A 20131-nucleotide genomic window follows, 5' to 3' on the forward strand; every position below is an offset into this window, starting at 1 on the left:
GTGCCTGCTATGGAGCGTTTGTAGAGAAAAGCAGACACAATGGAAATGGTAGAGGAGAGGCAGAGTAGTGAACGGAGGCAGCAGGAAGACTCTTGGAACATTCTGTCCTGACAAATAACGTTTGTTTTCAATGGCAGTGAGCATTCATGTGAACGTGAGCAAATGGTGGAACGGAACTACGTCCATTTACGCAAGTACTGTGCTTAAGTACAGTTCTGTGAAACTTTGACTTTAGTATTTCTTCTACTCCACTACATCTCAGAGGCCAGTACTGTCATTTGTATTCCACAATTTATTAAATTAATTTTGAAGATAGTTGAAGATTTAGATTTTCACTACAAAACATTAACTGATAAATGAATATTATCATTATTCTAGTTAAATTTACATAGCAGCACATGAACCCAATTACAGTCAGCTCCACCTTTACCTGCTGCAACATCAAAGTGATGAACACTTAATGAATGCATTACTATTTACAGTCCAATAATATTGATTGTGAAATGGACCATTCTGCAATCTGCATGAGTACTTTTATGTTTGGTAGTTTATATTTTGACACTAATGCCTTTACTCAAGCACAATTTGGAATTTTACTCAACAGCGTATTTCTATATTATGGTATTGCTACTTTTTACTCACTAAAGCTGGTTGCACACTGCTGCGTTTTTCGTTGCGAAATGCGTTTTTCAGGGCAAGGAGAGAGAGAGATAGAGAGAGCAAGGGACCGAGTGGTGCGCGAAACGGGCGTCAGTGTGCAAACGTGACTGACATAACGTGAGGTTGATTTTTTTATTCACACGCTCCGAAATTCACCCCGATATTCGGCCCGAAAAACGCAGCAGTGTGCAACCACCTTTAGTCAGAGTACTTCTTTCATCACTGAATGTGACCTTCTGTGTCTGTGTGAAAATGCAGGAGGGGAACACGCTTCATAAATCTGTGGTGAATTAAGATGAGAGAGAGAGAGAGTCAGGCTGTATGGGGGTGTGAGTGAATGGGGGAGGAAGTGGAGAAAGAGAGAGAGAGAGACATGCTTTCCATATAATTGCCCGAATTGCTTGGCAGTGTCTGCGGTGTGGTCGAGCAGTAGCATGTTGGTTCACACACAGCAGACATGGAAATATGCACGTACATATCAGCTTTCCCTGCCTCCTTACTGTAAAATAAGGCTCCTCTCTAATCCCTGCTTTGTGAGCCGACATTATGACCGCTGAGAGGGAGCAAGTGATGCAAGAGCTCAGTTTCTGCAAACTGGACAACTTTTACAAGGCTTTTATAACCTCACACGAGGCGGAACAAATATTCTTTTAAGTATCACAGTTTTCCTTTGTGCTACTGTATGATGCATTTGGAGAGCTTTGTCCCAAGATTAGATTTCAACTATTACATTCATAAAAACATTAAAAAGTGATACCTTGCTTGAAAATGAAAGCTAATGATGATTTTGTAACATGAGATAATTTATGTTTTACAATAATTGAATAATGAACACATAATTGTCTGCCCCCAAATGGATGGCGTTTTGGAAATATACTTTTGATATAAGGATTATATTTTTATTTTGATGAAGTATAACGTGACCTAGGGAAAGCTTCTTTCAGATTAGAGGAAATACATTGCACCATAATCCGTATCTGACTACAACACTACTCTATCCTCCTCAATATCAGGGACGTGCAGAGAATGTTAGAGAGGCAGGGACTGACATTTCTAAAATTGGCCTTTTGGTGAAAATATCGAAAATAGCAGACCTCGGCTCCAAGCTCACAACGCGTCGCGCTGAGACGCGTTGTTAGCTTGGGGGTCGGCTATTGCCACACTGAACTAAGCATAATCAAGTGAATACTGGAGATATGGCGTACACCATGGACCTCTTCACAGAGAGGGCAATTCTTTCAGGCAATTCTCTTGAATGCTGCCTTCAGGTATGGCATGGAAATAGGGCATTTGGGCATGGGCTCGAGCCCCCTTTGGTGTCTATGTGTGCACGTTCCTGACTATAACTATCCTCCTCACTAGACCACTGTATTCTCTTCACTAGTGGCTTACTGTGTCCTCCTCAGTCTACACTCTACAACTTTATCCTATACTCACTATGACTGTAACTGTATCCTCCTCACCAACACAAGGCCCTCTCTTGTTTCTGTGGATGTTTTGGGGGCCATGACACCAGCTCTTTCAGAAGCACTTCTTCCTGTATGGTTCCATAAGCCACACTGGAGCCTGGAGGGGTGATTGACTGTCAGAGAGAACCTGTCATTATACGATGGAAAGTTGCATGTGTGGAACAATCTGCTCTCTCAGGTTCCTGTGCTAGCAACATTAACTTATATATCCAGTTCCCAAAAATCATCATTTTACCAGAAGTCACAGCCACATAATATGTTCTTTCCAGTGGAATGGGGGCTTTTAATAAACCTTTAAAACAAAGGGAAACAGAGTGAGCCAATAGTCTACACTTTGCCTTTGTGAGGTGATAAGTTGAACTTCATTCCATTATGAGATATCCAGTTGTATCTTACTTTTAAACACTTAAGCCCTACATTATTTTGTACATTCAAAAGTGTTCCCCTACAATGACATGTCCAAAATAGGAACACCAGGTTGAAAGTGGTTAAAATGAATTCACAGAATGAATTGTTCTTTAGGATGTTGCGGTCGTCCCAACTGCTACAAAGGCATACAAGGGCCCTTTAAAAAGCAACAAATCAACAACAACGCATTAAGTGAGGAGGTTAGAACTAGAATGAGAGGAATGGGGTCAGCGGGTGAAAGTGAACTCAAGAAATGACTCTCAGGGTCACAGTGAAAGGAGTGCAAATGGCTTTAGCACTTGCCTATTCTTTCAAGCAGAGCAAAGTGGGGGAGTATTTACTGTAAATGTCTGTAAAACTACATAAAGCATTTTAACAGGCTGAGACAAAGGCAGTCACACCAAGAGCCAGCCGCCCAATAAGCGAGGTGCTGACGCAGCAGAGGGTGTGTAGCACGTCCACTCCAGGGACTATACAAGATTAGAAGAGCTTCTCCCTGCTCTTCCTAGGTCCAGACCATAATTATAGTGGCTGCTTCTTGACAGGGACAGGGCGTGCAGGGGGGCCAGGCGCACACGGTCAGGTTTTGGGCCAGTGTGTTACTCTCTAACACGAGTATTTACACCCTCACTGGTCACTTTATCGGGTACGCCTGTCTGTCCAATTGCACGCTAACGAAAGATTTCCTACCAGTCGATTACATGGCGGCAACTCTGCATTTAGGCATGCTCACACTTTGGCCAAGACGGTCTGCTGTAGTCTCTTTTTTTTGTCCCCTTACATTTAGTTAATATAATGATAAACGGCACAGCTTGTCGGTGTCCGTCCGGACGTGTAGACTTGTACAAATTTTTACGGTCTATGGGTTTGTCACTCTGACATCATGCTCTGATGTCACTGTGATGTCAGGGGAACCATTCTAACAGAATGGGTTTTCCGCTCTGACATCACGCTCCAGCTTCACTGTGATGTCACACAGAATCCTTTTTATGCCCATATATGGAGTTCCCTGATGTCATCAATATTAATGATGCCCTGTTAGAGAGATCCCTGTGATGCCAGGGGGAACAAATCCCTTTTATGCCCATATATGGAGATATAGAGATTCCTGTGATGCAAGGGGAACAAATCCCTTTTATGCCCATATATGGAGATCCCTGATGTCCACATCTCTGTGGCTTTAGGGCGAGGTCGCTTGTCGCCCTGAGGCGTCTTATACTAGTTGTTAATATTCTGTAACTGATCAAAGTTTCCTTAGCGCTTCGCCTCACAGCTAGAAGGTCCTGGGTTCGATTCCCGCCGGGGGACGCTGTGGGCACTGGCGGCGTGTTCCTCCTCCGCGTCATCAGCGCCCACACCCTAGGTGGGGTTGGCGATAGGGCCTTTCTGTGTGGAGTTTGCATGTTCTCCCCGTGTCTCCTAGGGTTGATACCCTCACAAAAACATGCACGTAATCCTGGTCTCAATAATGCCTCCCCCTGGCCAGCCGGGGCGCCTGATGGAGGGGAAAGGAACTGGTTGGAATAACGTGTTCCTTCCACGCGCTACGTCCAAACCAGGGAAATCTCCACTGTCAGGTGAAAAGAAGCAACTTGGACTCCTCATGCATAGAAGGAAGCATGAGGTCAGTCCGTTGCCTCCCCAGGTTGGCAGAGGGAGAGCAGAGCCCAGGATTACATAGGCAATTGGCACTGGGTGAAAAAATGGGTTACAAAATTGTGGGATAAAAATTATAAAAAAAAAAAAAAAAAAAAGTTTCCTACTGAAATATTTCTTTGGAGCAAACTATAAGCTATGCCCTGGCTATGCACAAGTTTAGTTATTTGACATGACTCTTTGTTAATTTTGTCAAAGAGCTTTCATTTATCATTTCATCTGTCATTTATTTGAAACACATGCTCACTTCACTTGTGCATCTGTACTGCACTTCTGCTTGTGTGCCAAATGGTTAGTTCATTACACAAAAGATGTCTTGCCTTTTATTAATAAAGACCGACTTAGTAAAGTAACTGTCGTAAACATTTATACCTTGGTAAAGTAACTCATTAAAATAGATGGTGGCAACTGGCAAGAGTGAAGAGGAAACATTACTACATGTTCCATGTAGCGCCCATTTTAGTCTCAGCCTTTTTTTCCCCCGTTCAATAGCATGTAGATTCTCTAAATATTTTTAGAGGAGGTCACAAACCCAAATATCAGCCTCAAAATACTTTCTCCATACATGAAGCGCCGGATGCAACACATCAGGTTTCTGTTGCTTCCTTCTCTGCTGAAAAAAGCAGCCCCCACACCCCCCCGCCCACAGCTATTTACTATGGAGACAGAAATGGCTGCCGAGCTCGTGTTGTACGTGGTTACTGTAGGTGGAGGTAGACAAAAAATAAACAAGACTCTCCTGACACCAGTCCAGTCTCTAAACAACCTGTTGCTTGGTCCTGGGCTTGGCCTTGGGATGTTGGAATACTCTCAATATTTGTTGGTGTCCAGATTAGCACTACGTTCACCCACAGAGGATGGCTACGGCTAATTCATACTTTGTCGCATGACAGACTGGTTGTTTTCCCCTTATTTTCCACACACACCCCAAAACTGAGGTTTGATGCCTCCGACTTGGCCGGGCGCTGTAACAAACGCAATTGGAAGGCCTTCTGTTCAGAGTAATTGGCCAATAAAGGTTAAAGGTTTATAAGGTCATGATGATGGCTTTGTCAGTAGCAGCCTGTCTTGTTGAAGTGTCCCTGGCACACTGAATCCCTTCCTGCTCACACACTAAAACTAAAATGAATGAATGTAGATACAAATCATTGGAGAACTATTAATAACATATCATTGCTGTCGGGCAGAAACATTGTATCTCCATATAAGCCTTTTTTCTTTCATAAATTAATGTCGTATTCATCCCTACTACAACAGTACATTTACAGTGGCAAAAATACCTGATCTATAAGCTCACACTGTCTCATGGTCGGTGTGACTGGCTGAGCTTAAAACAGCTATTTTATCTGTTTGTGAAACATTTTCAAAGTGAAAGTGGTCAAAGCTGTGGGTTTTGTATAAGTTGAGACAAGTTGAAAGCATAATTACATTCAATGTTACACTTACTTTTGGACATACTCTACAACAGGGAAACACAGAGAATGTTAGAGGGGCAGGGGCTGAAATATCTAAAAGGGCCTTTTTGTGAAAATATTGAAAATAGCTGACCTCCAGCTTGGAGGTCGGCTATTTTCACTACTTGCATTCATGGTCTGCAGAGGGCACTTTTTTACAGACGGATAAAAGGGCAGGGGCTCAAGCCCCCTTTGATATCTATGTGTGCACGCGCCTGCTGTACAAGGTTTCCACCGACAGCGGCGATATTGATGTAAAGGTTAATGGTTGAATGATTGTTCCAGTGCAGCTGATCTCAAAGTGGGGACCATCCAGGGACCCTCAGGCAGGGGGATTCCAAATTGACCAATACAGGTCTGGAACCTTTTGGGGGAGTTTGGGGATCCTTTAAATGAAAACGTTGTGAGAAGCACTGATACAGTGAATAGGGCAGCTGAGGAGAAGAGGCCAGGCTGTAGGTGTAATTATTGGAGACACGTGGAGGGACAGATGGTGCAGGGCAGTCCAGTGGTCAGTAGTACAGCCGTCCTGTTAAGCCAGCCCATAAAAAGACCTCTGTGGGCACTGGGGCAGACAGGCAGACACACAGAGGAGGGCTGTGTGTGTGTGTGTGTGTGTGTGTGTGTGTGTGTGTGTGTGTGTGTGTGTGTGTGTGTGTGTGTGTGTGTGTGTGTGTGTGTGTGTGTGTGTGTGTGTGTGTGTGTGTGTGTGCATGTGTGTTTGTGTGTTTGTAAAAGTGTGTGAGCAGGGACGTGCAGAGATGCAGGGGCTGAACTTTCTAAAGGGGTCTTTGATGGAGATATAGAAAATAGCAGACCTCCAAGCGTTGTGAGCTTGGAGGTCAGCTTTCTTCGGTGCGTTATGCCACTCATACGCATAATTTCGACACAGAAAGGGCAATTCTTTCAACATATTATGCTGCATTCAAGTTCAAGTTTCTTGAATGCTGCCTTCAGGTATGGCATGGAAAGAAGGCATTTGCATTTCTTTCACCATAGTGAAAACTGCATTTACGGTCTGGAGAGGGCACTTTTTACAGATGGGTAAAAGGGCAGGAGCTTGAGCCCCTTGATGTCTATGTGTGCACGTGCCTGTGTGTGAGGGGAGGGAGGGATATTGTACAGTATGTGTAAACTGTCATTTGCATGTGCACACACTTGCGTGTGTACGCGCGCGCACACGCTGTGTGTGTATTGGGGTTTGAGGTACTTTGTGCTAGGGCTTTGAGGGTTTGTGTGTGTGTGCCTTGGAGGTTATTTACAGCTTGGGTCAGACGGACAGGGCTGGATCATCATCAGGATAGCAGCCTTCCATTAGAAGAGCAAATTATTACCCTTTGAAAGAGAAATGTCATGTGGAAGAACTGTTTTGCCATTCCTTCCTTACTGAGAGAATCATTCATCCGTATAATTTTCATGAACACATTCATGTTGATGAAATAGTTAGCCATTTCATAATCGCTGAATTGGTAATTGGTGACAAACACAAAGTAATTATGGGTCTAATTCTGCAAGACAATATCAGGTTAATGAATGTAGGGTTGCACCTATCCATTGTTTTTTCTTAGCGATTATTCTATCAATTACTTGATTGATGATTTGATTAATCGAATAATCAAGAAGTTTATTTTAAAGATACTTAATTAGAATGTATCAGTTAACCATTTTAACCCTGGTTTTATACTTTGTCGCACAACGGTGTCGAGCAAACTTAGTGAAAATAGCTGATCTACAAGCTGACATAGCCCCAAATAGGGATTGATTATTAACCGATTATTTTATTAAATTATCAAATTATATTTAGATCAGTTAAATCACTTAGTTTGATTAACCGTAAATTAATGTAATTTGTTCTCATTTTGACGATTAGAACAAACAACACCTGTAGGTGACCAGTGGGCATGCAGCCGAGCAGACAAGTGACCACAGACTAGACAGGGAGTACAAAACGCCCACTGTTGACATGGCAATCTTTGCGCACACCTGTAGTGCAATTGGCAGAGGTGGCCGTGGGGGACTTGGCAAGGGATCGGGGGTGTCTGATGGTTGAATACTTTGAGGACTGTAGCCAGGGACGTCACACCAAATTCTGGGCCCTGGGTACAAGGATTCACTGCAGGCCCCCCATGAATGTTAACTATTGAAAAATAGCAGATATACAAGCTCACAGCGTGGCACCGAGTGCCGCGCTGCGAGCTTGTAGATCTGCTATTTTAGAAAGTTTGTGAAAATGTGTGCCAGAAACCTATGTTTCCATGTCAGTGGTGCTCAAACTTTTTCATGTCAAGGACCCCCAAGATGATATTTATTTGGCCACGGACCACCATCTCAAAATGTTAAAAAATATATCCACAAGTTTCCGCGGGAGTTTACTGGAGACTATCGGGACCAAACTTCCGGGTTTAACAGCAGACATACAAGCTCACGGCGCGTCGCAGATGCAACCCGTTGTGAGCTTGTAAATCGGCGCCGGAAGCTCGGTACAGACGTCTGCGCAATGCACTATGGGGCGTTGGAAACTCGTGGATATATTCAAAGATTTGCACACATTTTCGACTTTTCTATGTTTAAAAGATTTGTATACATTTTGTTATACATTTGGAAACTTGCTAAATAGGACCTTCTGCATAATGAGTACTTTCTACTTTTGGTACTTTTAGTAAATTGTAATGCCAATACTTTTGTACTTTTACTCAAGTAAATATGTATCACAGGACTTTTACTTGTTACTAGTATTACATTGCAGCATTGATAGTTTTACTTAAAGGACAACTTCGTTTTTTTACAACAAGGGTTCATATTTTAGATTGTAATTAGAGAAAAGAAAAGTGTTTTAACGATTTTGATTTGCATGCAAGTGGCTAAATATGTATTTTTAGACACAATAGGCCCATTCCCAAGATGCACCGCAATCTTTCATGGGCATGCAAGTGGCTAACTATGTATTTTTAGACACAATAAGCCCATTCCCAAGATGCACCGCAGTCTGTCATGGGCAGATGTGACTTATGGGGGCTGGTGTAAATAGTAACAAAGAAATTGCCGTCTTATTGTGTCTAAAAATACACATTTAGCCACTTGTACGCATGCCCCCACCCACTGAAATCAAAATCGCTAAAACAATAGAAAGTAGTAAATGAAAACATTATAACACTCATCTTCTCTTTTCTCAAATTACAATCTAAAATATGAACTCTTGTTGTAAAAACCCAAAGTTGTCCTTTAAGAAACGTGAGTAATTCTTCCACCGCAGCATGTACTGCAGCAAGCTGCATCAAGGACTGCTGGTGCAGGCAGTTTTCAACGGGGCGTCTCGTCTCGTAATGACATGATCCTGGAGGACATTCCACAAGAGCTTCATCTGATGACCCACGTCCATGATGATGATGATGATGATGATGATGATGACGACGATAATGATGATAATGTCTGGGTCTGACATTAACCCATTTAGAACGGGTACACATTATTGTGTATCATTATTTTATGCTTTAACTCAGGGGTCAGCAACCCGTGGCTCTAGAGCCGCATGTGGCTCTTTAGCGCCACCCTAGTGGCTCCCTGGAGTTTTTTTTTTTTAAATTGAAAATGGAAAAAGATGGGGGGGAAAAAAATATTTTTTTATCGCCACTGTCGGGCAGAAACCTTGTATCTCCAAGTTTCAAATTTGTATGTTTTTTTTTCGCAAAGTAAAGCCCTGCTTCATCATTCAAGACTGACGCACAAAAGTAGTGAAAACAGCCGATCTACAAGCACACAACGCCTCGCGGTGCGAGGCGTTGTGTGCTTGTAGATCGGCTGTTTTCACTAGTTTTGTTCATTTTTTAAATGATAAATACAAAACGAAGTTTTAGACATACAAGGTTTCCACCAGATAACGACGATATAAGGCTTTTATAATTTTTTGCGGCTCCAGACAGATTTGTTTTGGGTTATTTTGGTCCAATATGGCTCTTTCAACATTTTCGGTTGCCGACCCCTGCTTTAACTATTAAAAAATAGCAGATATACAAGCTCACAGGGCGGCACCGAGTGCCGCGCTGCGAGCTTGTAGATCTGCTATTTTAGAAAAATCGTGAAAATTGGAATTTTGACCCGATTTTATAAGTGTCTTTTGAATCCTTCTAAGGTTTTTTGTAAAACCTATGTTTCTATGTCAGCAATCTGGCCAGCCATCGCCAAAGAAAAGGTCCTTTTCACTTAACTGGAGCTCAGTTAGTCTGTTCTTAATCTTGAGAGACTACCATGTGGTTCTCAAACCTTTTCATGTGAAGGACCCCCAAACTGATATTTATTTGGCCACGGACCCGCATCTCAAAATGTTTAGTTCCAGGGACCACCCAGAAGCAAAATTTGAGTTACAAACATTTGCTTTAAAAATACATATATTCAAAGATTTGCACACATTTTCACGACTTTTTCAAAAATAGCAGATCTACAAGCTCGCAGCGTGGCACTCGGTGCCGCGCTGTGAGCTTGTATATCTGCTATTTTTCAATAGTTAAAGCATAAAATAATGATACACTATAATGTTGTGTACCCGTTCTAAATGGCTTAATAACATACTCTTTGGAACTATTTTAGAAGTCTGTGACGAGGCCCCGCTGTGCCCGTCGAGGCAGACGGGCGGGATGGGCAGGCGTCCTGGCTTGGCTGGCGATGCCACAGTGTGTCCTGGGGACCGCGGGATCAGAGCGCTAGCTGCCCTGTGTGGTTGCGCTAATGACAGCCGCTGTGGCTAACCTCTACTACAGGGCAGAGTGGAACGGCCGTCCACCCCATAGGTCCACCTATATAAGCCACGGCGCACGGGCACAGCCCTGAGTGTCAACTTAACTCTGACAGGGTAAAAACGGACCCGTTTTTGGCTGTGTGGGATGTGAGACCACAAGCATCACTTTTCCAGTTATTTCACACAAGCACGCACTCACGCTCGCACGCACACATGCACGCATGCGCGTGCACACACACACACACACACACACACACACACACACACACACACACACACACACACACACACACACACACACACACACACCCTCCTACTTTCCCATGCTTAATCCTTACCTCCTTTCCATTTTTTCCCATCTCTCTTGTGTTCTGTCACATACACTTTCTCTCTGTCTTTTAGTACCCCTCTCACCACTCTCTTTTTCCTCTCTCTCTCTCTCTTCTGTCTTTCTTTAATATCTATTTATATGCACCTTACAGACGCATGCACAGGCACGCATGCGCACCCATGCATGCACATGCGCACGCACGCACGCACACGTCAAATAAAGGTATACAGTATGTACACTCTTACTCTGTGTCTCTCTCTCTCTCTCTCTCTCACACACACACACACACACACACACACACACACACACACACACACACACACACACACACACACACACACACACACACACACACACACACACACACTCACCTGTAAGGGTATTGGTCCAATGGCTCCGCACTAGGGAATCCTAGCATGCCACAGGCGACGCGGCTGCTGCTCTCATCCCAGCCCTGGTTACACACGTGACGCCACTTCCCAGCATACTTCACCTCCAGCACACCCTCACTGACCAGACCACCGTCGTTGCTGGACAGCACAGGCCTCAGGCGCACCTCGTCCAAACGCAGCCTGTCCGTGCCCTGCCGAATGGACGCACAACTTAACTTCAGGAGGCCTAATGTATACTCGTGGCACTCAGTATAAAACAGGGTTAAAGCTGGAATCTGTAACATTTATGTCCTACAGCATTAGTTCTCCCCCCATCCAGCACAAGCACTTGTATTTGCACAAGCAATTGTAGGAGTTGACATTACATTTAGTTTGACTCGATCTATTCTATTGTGAAAATAGACGATCTACGTTGCGAGGCGTTGTGAGCATGTAGATCGTCTATTTTCACAATTACTGCCTCAAATATTTGACAATTTTACCAATGTTTCACCAGGTACTAAAAAGGTCTTTAAAGTCCTTAAATTGCCACTTTAGAAATGTGCAGATACCCTGTATACAATTAATCTTTATGTTGGTTTGTTTACTGCTGAGTGAGAAAACAATGTTAACATTTAGCTCTGGGGACCCCCCAAACTAATGTGGGGACCCCCCTGGGGGTCCCGACCCACAGGTTGAGAACCACTGTCCTACAGGGCCCGGAATTCCAACCCGGGTGCCCCCTTATGAGCACTGGAAATTTGACTACTGAGCTAAGACAGAAAGCCTGTTTAGGTAGGGGAGATATTAAACTTTGAGCTTCATGCAATACCACTTGTCGAAGTCGTCGACCAGCAGAGGTTCTAGACGACTACATGGTCAGAATTTCTCAATAGAATAGCTGGGAGAGGTTAAAGAGGTGGTGCCATAGTTATGTGCTTTTTCTGTTTTGTATGTGTCTATGGAGTTAACATTACTCTAATACAGTGTTTCTCAACCACTGTGCCGTGGACCTTTGGTGTGCCCTTTGAGATGCTGAAAAATGTAGTAAAGTAATCAACAATCTATATAAAAACTTTTGGCCAAATTGTAAAATAATATAAGAAAGAGGAAAACATTTTGAAAATAGCCACACACACCGTATATTTAGGTGTGCCTTTGGCTATGAAAAGTGTGCCCTGTCAGTAAAAAGGTTGGGAAACACTGCTCTAATAGACCCCCAGATGTGGTTATAACACGCAAATATGTCTTCCCTGTGTATTTTTGGTTACTTCCTGAAAGCTGACAGCCTCTTGGGTCAAAAGGCCCAACTGAAATACACTGCTACAATGACATCATAATATCATCCCCTCCCCTTTTTACCATTCAACAACACTGTGGGTGTGGCTAACTTCAGCTGGGTCACCACCCACCTGACAACCAGGCATACTTAATGAGCAGGTGGGTGTGCCCACATAAAAACATAATTTTAACACTTTCTTTACACTTTTTTGAAACGTATCTTAATACCTGACGATTATGTTGTAGGGGGGAAAAATCACGGCAAATGTCTTTAAAATATTGTTTTTTCTTAATGGTATTATTTATTGTTATATTTTGCATTACCATAGTCTCAGCTGAACATGTCACAACATTCAGCTGCTTGTACCCCGTACCAATAAGTGACAAATAAATTATTCATGATTCTCTGATTCTTCTTGATTATACAAAGGGTGTCTCATCCCCTGCTGCATTTCTGCTTTGACAACTCTCTTGTATCTCAAATAAAATCCAATCCTACCCCCCCATCCTCTTCATGGGTATAAAGGCTTTGTCCAACACTCTGATAGGGGGGTCTGGTTGATAAGGATCACCTCACCGCCGTTGTAACAACAAATTTGTCTTAGTGTTTACCCACATCGTGCCAGAGCGCCCGCAATTAGGATAAGAATAACAATATAAGACAAGATGGTGCGCCTCTAATCATGCACATGTCCCTCTCTAATCATCCATATTACATAGGCATCCGGAAGGAAACAAACATAGAAACAGGGTGTGTGTTCAGTGGGCCGTGGTGAGTGTCATAGTGATTACAAAATGGTTAACGAAAGTGTAAACTGAGCGAGATTACATGCTGGGGAGCCTAGCAAGAGTGATAAATGTCTTGTTATTTCCACTGTATAGAGGCCTCGGCCTGAAATAGTGGCATGTTTGAGGAGCTGGGGCTATTTAACGACTGGTGGTTGGGTCCCAAACTCCAGGTCCTGCGAGCGAATATGAATTGAATCCGGAGGAGGCTTGGTTTTAGGTCTGTCTATAATTATGCTTGTCTACTGGCCTGTGGCTCCACCAATGGGATTTGTGTATGGAACAACAACATAAGACAACACAGGGACAGTGCAGTATTGGATACGGAATATATTTGTGTGGATGTGTGTGTACATTGTACGTGCGTGTGCACGTACGTACATGCAGATATAATTCAAAATTACATGCACGTACGCACACGCGCACACACACACACACACACACACACACACACACACACACACATATCGTCACTGTCGGGCAGAAATCTCATATCTCCAAGTTTCAAATTTGTAAATTTTTTCGCAAAGCAAAGCCCTGCTTCATCGTACAAGGCCGTCGCACAAAAGTAGTGAAAACAGCAGATCTACAGTACAAGCACACAACGCCTCCCGGTGTGAGGCATTGTGTGCTTGTAGATCGGCTGTTTTCACTATAATTTTTAAAATGATAAATACAAAACAAACGGTTTTGGACATACAAGGTTTCCACCCGACAACGACGATATTATTATATGCATGTTTGCGTGTAACAAAAGCTTTCTTACCTGGGTGTAGTGGGCATCACTCTCCAATCCTTGATCTGGGAAATCTGGCTCAAAGTCAGCATGGTTTCCACTGGGCTGTTGGCGCCTCTCGTTCTGGGGATGAGGCCGGGGCTCTGGCTGGGGCCGGGGCTGAGGCTCGGGCTGAGGTTCAGGCTGAGGTTGAGGCTGGGGCTCGGCCTCTCGTCTCACTGATTGTGGACTAGTCCTGGCCGCCTCCTGTCTCTGCCTGTAGGCTGCGCCGTTGACCAGGTGGGAGGGCAGCTGGTGACCCTGCGGGACAGGCGCGTATCCCGGCTGTCTCGCACTCGACCGGCCGTGGTTCCTTCGCAGGATCTGGATCTCGTGGCCGTCGCGGCGGGGCATGCTGCTGCCCCGGCCGGAGGACGCGGGGCCGCGGTGGAGGGCGATCGCGTGGCCTCTCTCGGGCGAGGGGGGGGCGTGGGCCGGCCGGGGAGGCGGTTGAGGTTCCGGTTGAGCCACAGGTGCTGGGGGTTGCTGGGTTCTCGCGGGTTGTTGGTTCGCCTGTTGTGCCGGATGTGAGTGGGATTCCTCAGGGGCAAAGCCACTCCTCCTTTCAGGGCTGCAAATGACCCCCAAGTCCTCACCGTGGGTGCAGTCACTGACCCCCCATCCGTTGGAGCGGCAGTCTGCCAGGGAGAGCTCGGTGCCCTTGCAGCGCACGTTGTCTAACCAGATCATACCTAGCACAGGAAAGGAAAGTCATAAAACACAATCAGTTACCACAGTCCCATATCAGTAAATTAATGGGTTAACCACTTGAATACTACCATCCCTATTCTCTGGGGAACATTCCCAGAAAATAGCCGATCTACAAGCTCACCACGTGTTGCAAGACCCTGGCCACTACTATTAAATGACTAAATATAGAGGGTTTAAGTGGTTAATTCCACTCCATTAGAAAACCTTCACCCGCTGAGATTCCAGTCAGTAGGCCTACAACGCATCTGATTCAGTCCTCACGACCACAGATGTTGCATAAACAATAGTTGTAAGATGACCAGGAACTGTCAGACAAAGTGCTTTGCTTGTATGGAAGTAGACATGTGTTTGCAGTAGTCATCCACAGCAAATAGTTTTTCAATTCCTGTTGTGTAATAATTCAAATTGTGGCTATATCAAATCTTTGACTGAGACTCTAAAACATACTTATGGTCTTGCAGATACTACCAAAGTTCAAAGACTGTCGTGTTTCTAGGACATACCCTGTCCTTCGCCAAACTTGGCACTGTGTGCCCACGTGTAGCCGCGCGCGAAGCCCATCTGCCGACACACGACGTTGGCGAGGTTGAGGTCCACCTCATCGTCACACACCGTGCCCCACACGCCGTTGTAGTACACCTCCACTCGCCCTTCGTTGGCACCGCGTCGGCCAACCCCTGCAAGACGTACAAGCACCTCCTGGGCAGACAGCAGGGGGAGGAAGAGCAGGAGGAGGAGCGGGGACAGGGAGCTCACGCACAGCAGGCGACCCAACATCCTGGACAAACATAGATCAGGGAGGGGGGAGATGTGGCGTGGGCACGGAAATGTCAGATATGCAGAAATGGATGGGGCAATCCCAGCAATGGAGATCTTGTAAAGGCACAGAAACCCGAAGATGCGAACACATCAGATTGCTTGATTTGCACCTTGATGAACCTTCTTGTGCCAGCACCACTTGACCAATGTTCAACCTATCTTCATATAATTGATCCTGGCTAGGGGTGGGCGATATGGAAAAATACAATATCACGATATTTTCCCAAGCTGTATCACGATACACGATTTTATCACATTCTTTTTCACGTTGGTTTTTATGGTTATTTTTCAAGGTACTCTCTGAGTTCCTTTTGGGAGGTCTAAATTGAACTTTACAAGTATGTAACTCTGACAGTATACAAATGAAACCTTACGGGTCCATTGGGTTTCATTTGTATACTGTCAGAGTTAAGTGGAGACCTTGACATTTTAAAGTTTGAGAACTACTGATTTAGACCAAAATGCAGGTTTAAACTGAATTATGCAATGAATCTCTGTTGGGTGGGTGACGTGACGTAACGTTTTCGCTGTCCTCGGCGTCAAACATGTATAAATAAAAAATATATTTGTCAAAAACCTTCTGAATATTGTGCAGGACATTAAGCTTTATGTGAACTTACTCAAGATTAAAACATTTCATTCCTCATTTCTTCAGAATCTTCAACCAAACATGGCAAAACTCATATGGTGTGACTGTCCTGACCTTGTTTCTCAAAGTGGGAACTTGAATAAAACTAAGAAAAAGAATTGCTAAAAATCATTTGAAAATGAATTTAGGCTAAAAAAAATGTCTATTTTGAGCCTATATCTTTTCAAAGTCAAAGCATAATGTTTTCAGTCATTTCTGATCAAAAACATTTTGTCCCCCAACCCAAAATCATTTGGTGTGACACTAGTTTGGAAAAATTAAACAGGCAATTATTTGGACACCTATTGGCTAGAGAGGTCCTTCTTCTGTAAGGCTATTCAGCACTCCCAGCACAACTGCAAGACAGGTGTCTGAGGTGAGTTATGATTTTAACATTTTCATGAAATGCCATCTTGTTGAAACGTTGACAAACTCACCATTCTGGATGTCTTTTGGTGTGACACCTTTTCTTTAAAAAAAGCTTAAGTTATTTGAAGTTTTGGTCATATTTCCATGTAGATCTAGGCTGCTTTGTTATAGCTAGCATGCTGTTAGCATGCTAATGTGTACATAGTAGCCTCAAGGTAAACCTAAATGGAGAAAACAGTAATATGGTGTGACACTTAATCATATGGTGTGACATGTCTGCTTGTCACACCATATGACTTGACTGTCACACCATATGATTTATACTGTATTTAACTACAGATATAACAACAAATAACAAAGTTCCATGTTTCTTTTGTACATTTAAACATTTGTTTTAAACATTTTTACATAAAATGTAATTTAGCTTCATTCAGTGATACTTCAAATTCATCAGACAGAGCAGAAACCCCTTCACAGAAACCTTAACATATTGTTTCAATCTAAACAATATTTTCTCTTTGTCTTAAACTATACATTCCATTTTCTTTTGTCAGCTGGAAAATGACAAGTGCTGAGAGAACGAGAAAGTACAGGGAGAAACTAAACAATGACCCAGCAAGGAGAGAGGAGCCAAAGGGGCGAGACTGCATTTTCTACGAAGAGCAGGAGGTTGTCTGTGGCATAGCAGAACCGCAACAAGGCAGCCGGTTTGCTACCCTCACCAAATACGACTGGCTGATGTACAATACAGTCTAAATGTATAATCTAATCTGATCTAATACTTTTGTACTTTGACTCACTGGACTGGACAGTGGACAGTGTTAAGGTAGGACCCGAGACAAAACTAGCGAAAATAGCTGATCTACAAGCTCTCAACACGTTGTGCTGCGAGAGCTTGTAGATCAGCTATTTTCAGAGTTGCGCAACCCAGCACTCTTTAGCTAGTGGAGATGTGGTGTAATGTCATGATTCCTAATTACATTTGTTCAACACAAAATGCTGTGTTCAAGTTCAGGAGACTTCGGAAAAAAGCAATTTACCTGAATGCTGAGTTCTGTTTCCACTAATTGGTGTTAATAAAATGTTGCCTTCAATGCCTTGGCTCCAAGTGTGGCTATGCGCCTTATTGTCCCTTTAGGATCCTTCTGCCGTGGGCCGGCAGAAGACTTAGGTGTGCGTAGCATTCCTGTGCACATCCTCATCATCCATCTACTACTACAATTCTTTCTTATCCCATGTTAAAGCCCTACAATAATATCCTGTTCAGAAATATTAAGGCCATGTTATCCTGGGTAATTGTTTAATCAATCAGTAAAGTTCAGTACTCACTAATAGGTAGGTTAAAACACAGTTTGCTTTGACACATGAAGATATGATCATACGGTGTGACACTAAATCATTTGGTGTGACATTCCAAATAGTGAGAAATCATACCTTTATTAATGATTAAACCAAAAAAATGTTTATGGATTACATAGAGAATATTATCAGGAAGAGTCACAAATATTTGTGTAATTTTAGAGAAAGTTTTGACAGAATACATTTAAAATATGTTGTAAGATCATGAACATGGGCCTCACACAGAGTGTCGATTATGAAAAAAATATACAGATATAATTAATTTTCAAAAAACTATAGTGGATCACTGGTTAGTTATGATAAAGGACTTTGATAAAGTGAGTAACTTAAGAAAGATGTACTCCATTTTCATTTTATGAACAATTATTTTCATGTCACACCATATGACGATTTTAGGCACAAGTACAACAAACTGCTGAATAAAGTCTGATTCCAATAAAATATCTAAAAACAAAATGTATTTCCATAAGGTTGAGAGTGAGTAGAACAAAAGTAAATAACTTTTATGCCTGCAATTTAAAGTTTTTTTAAAAACACATTTTTTGGGGCGTCACGTCACTGACCGATTAAACAGGATGTTTTACAAGGCTCCCTCAATTGTATCACGATATATACGATACCTCTGAAAATGCATATCGTGTAGACATTGTATCGTCTCAACGATAATTATCACCATATCGCCCACCCATAATCCTGGCTATTGCTCAATATAAGATGGCATCATTTAGTTCAGAAACCTGTTTAGTGACATCATTGGTAGGCACTAGGCTGGTTTCTTGTTTAAAAGCATGAACAATGGCTTCTATGTCAGCACGCTAAACTTCCCAGGAAGAGAAAGACTACATTTTCTATCAGCTTGGAATCCCCATCAATAATGTCATTGGTAGGCATGTTTCTGAACTGTCCATATCCCACTAATGAGACACAGAGGGAGTTGACATCTTATAATGGGCATTATGAGGACCAATTATATGAACATAAGGCTGAAAATTGGTGAAGTGCTCCTTTAGCTTTTGCATGGCAGTTTCATGTGTTTTTCTTTAGAGAATCTTGTCAATTGAAGTAGATATAGAAGTCAAGTCACCATGGGATTATAAACAACGGTTAACATAGGTGAGCCAAAGTCACAGAGTATGTTCCACTAACATGAATACACGATGAGACAAATTACTGTATGAGACAACCAAAAAGAGAACGTCAAAAGAGAAACAATGGACTGAATTACTCATAAACTAAATATAAATGAATCAAAATGAATTCTTATAGGAATAAATTTATTACACCACAAACAATCCTCGTAATATGGTGTTAAAACCTTTTTCCCAGGATCTTTTCCCCTCAGTGTACCGTGAATAAATATGCAATCTCTAAAATGACATTCCAGAAATCATGCAAAGCCACAAAGCTACATTCCAGCTCCTGACAAAACTTATAATTTGCAATTACCCTAGCAGCCCTAAAGGGACATTCCACACTAGAACGACAATTTGATAAGATGATTCTTTTTTTGTTTCATTGCTCATACTAAGCTCTGTAGCCATAAACACCACTGAGAGAGAGAGAGAGAGAGAGAGAGAGAGAGAGAGAGAGAGAGAGAGAGAGAGAGAGAGAAAATAACTGAGAATGAATCCTTTAGTCTCAACCAGCCGGGAGCACTTGTAACAACCAGTGCTAAAAGTAGCACCTCCGTCCAGCCTATATGGAAATCTGGGCTCTCCGCAAAGCCTCAGGCATCGCTGCATGTATTTAAGTCTGCAGACACACAAGCAAATAAACACCAGCGTAATAAAAAAAAAAATGTTTCTCACGCGTAAACAAGGCCACAGGGGGCCTGCTCCTGCAGGGGCATTTTGGATAACATCCAATATTGATATGATATCCTCCTTAACGCATCAACTTTAACATGTCTTTAAAGGACAGTGAGGAGATGGAGAGAGGCGATATGGGGGGTGGGAAAGTCTCAACCCACGAGGGTTCAATGGTAGGTCAATTTCTGCTCCGCACACAAAGCATATTCACACTTCAAACAAGTCAAATTAAGAACAAATATAAATTACTCTAATACAGTGTTTCTCAAACTTTCAAACGTCAAGGTCTCCCCATAACTCTGACAGTGTACAAATGGAACCAAATGAACCCGTCAGGGTTCATTTGGTTCTATTTGTACACTGTCAGAGTTACAGACTTGCAAGGAACCCACAGAGTCCCTGGTTGTTTCTCAAACTTTCAAAAGTCAAGGTCTCCCCATAACTCTGACAGTGTACAAATGGAACCAACATTTTTACACTGTCAGAGTTACAGACTTGTATGGGCCAATTTAGA

The 20131-nt window shown here is 43.0% G+C and overlaps 1 protein-coding gene across 1 annotated transcript in view; it reads right to left on the reverse strand.

Moving 5' to 3' along the window:
• Positions 1–15411, reverse strand: part of LOC308281604 (lysyl oxidase homolog 4-like) — a gene marked incomplete at both ends in the record, with an annotated part of 41297 nt that extends 25886 nt beyond the window's left edge. The window contains 3 exons of the mRNA XM_080721830.1: positions 11082–11293; positions 13915–14615; positions 15138–15411. Of these exons, the coding sequence (XP_080577956.1) occupies positions 11082–11293; positions 13915–14615; positions 15138–15411 (1187 nt within the window). The remainder of the gene's footprint in view (positions 1–11081; positions 11294–13914; positions 14616–15137) is intronic.
• Between the last annotated feature and the right edge of the window lie 4720 nt (positions 15412–20131).

Source organism: Nannobrachium achirus (assembly GCF_963921795.1).
Source record: "Nannobrachium achirus genome assembly, chromosome: 3".
NCBI lineage: Eukaryota > Metazoa > Chordata > Actinopteri > Myctophiformes > Myctophidae > Nannobrachium > Nannobrachium achirus.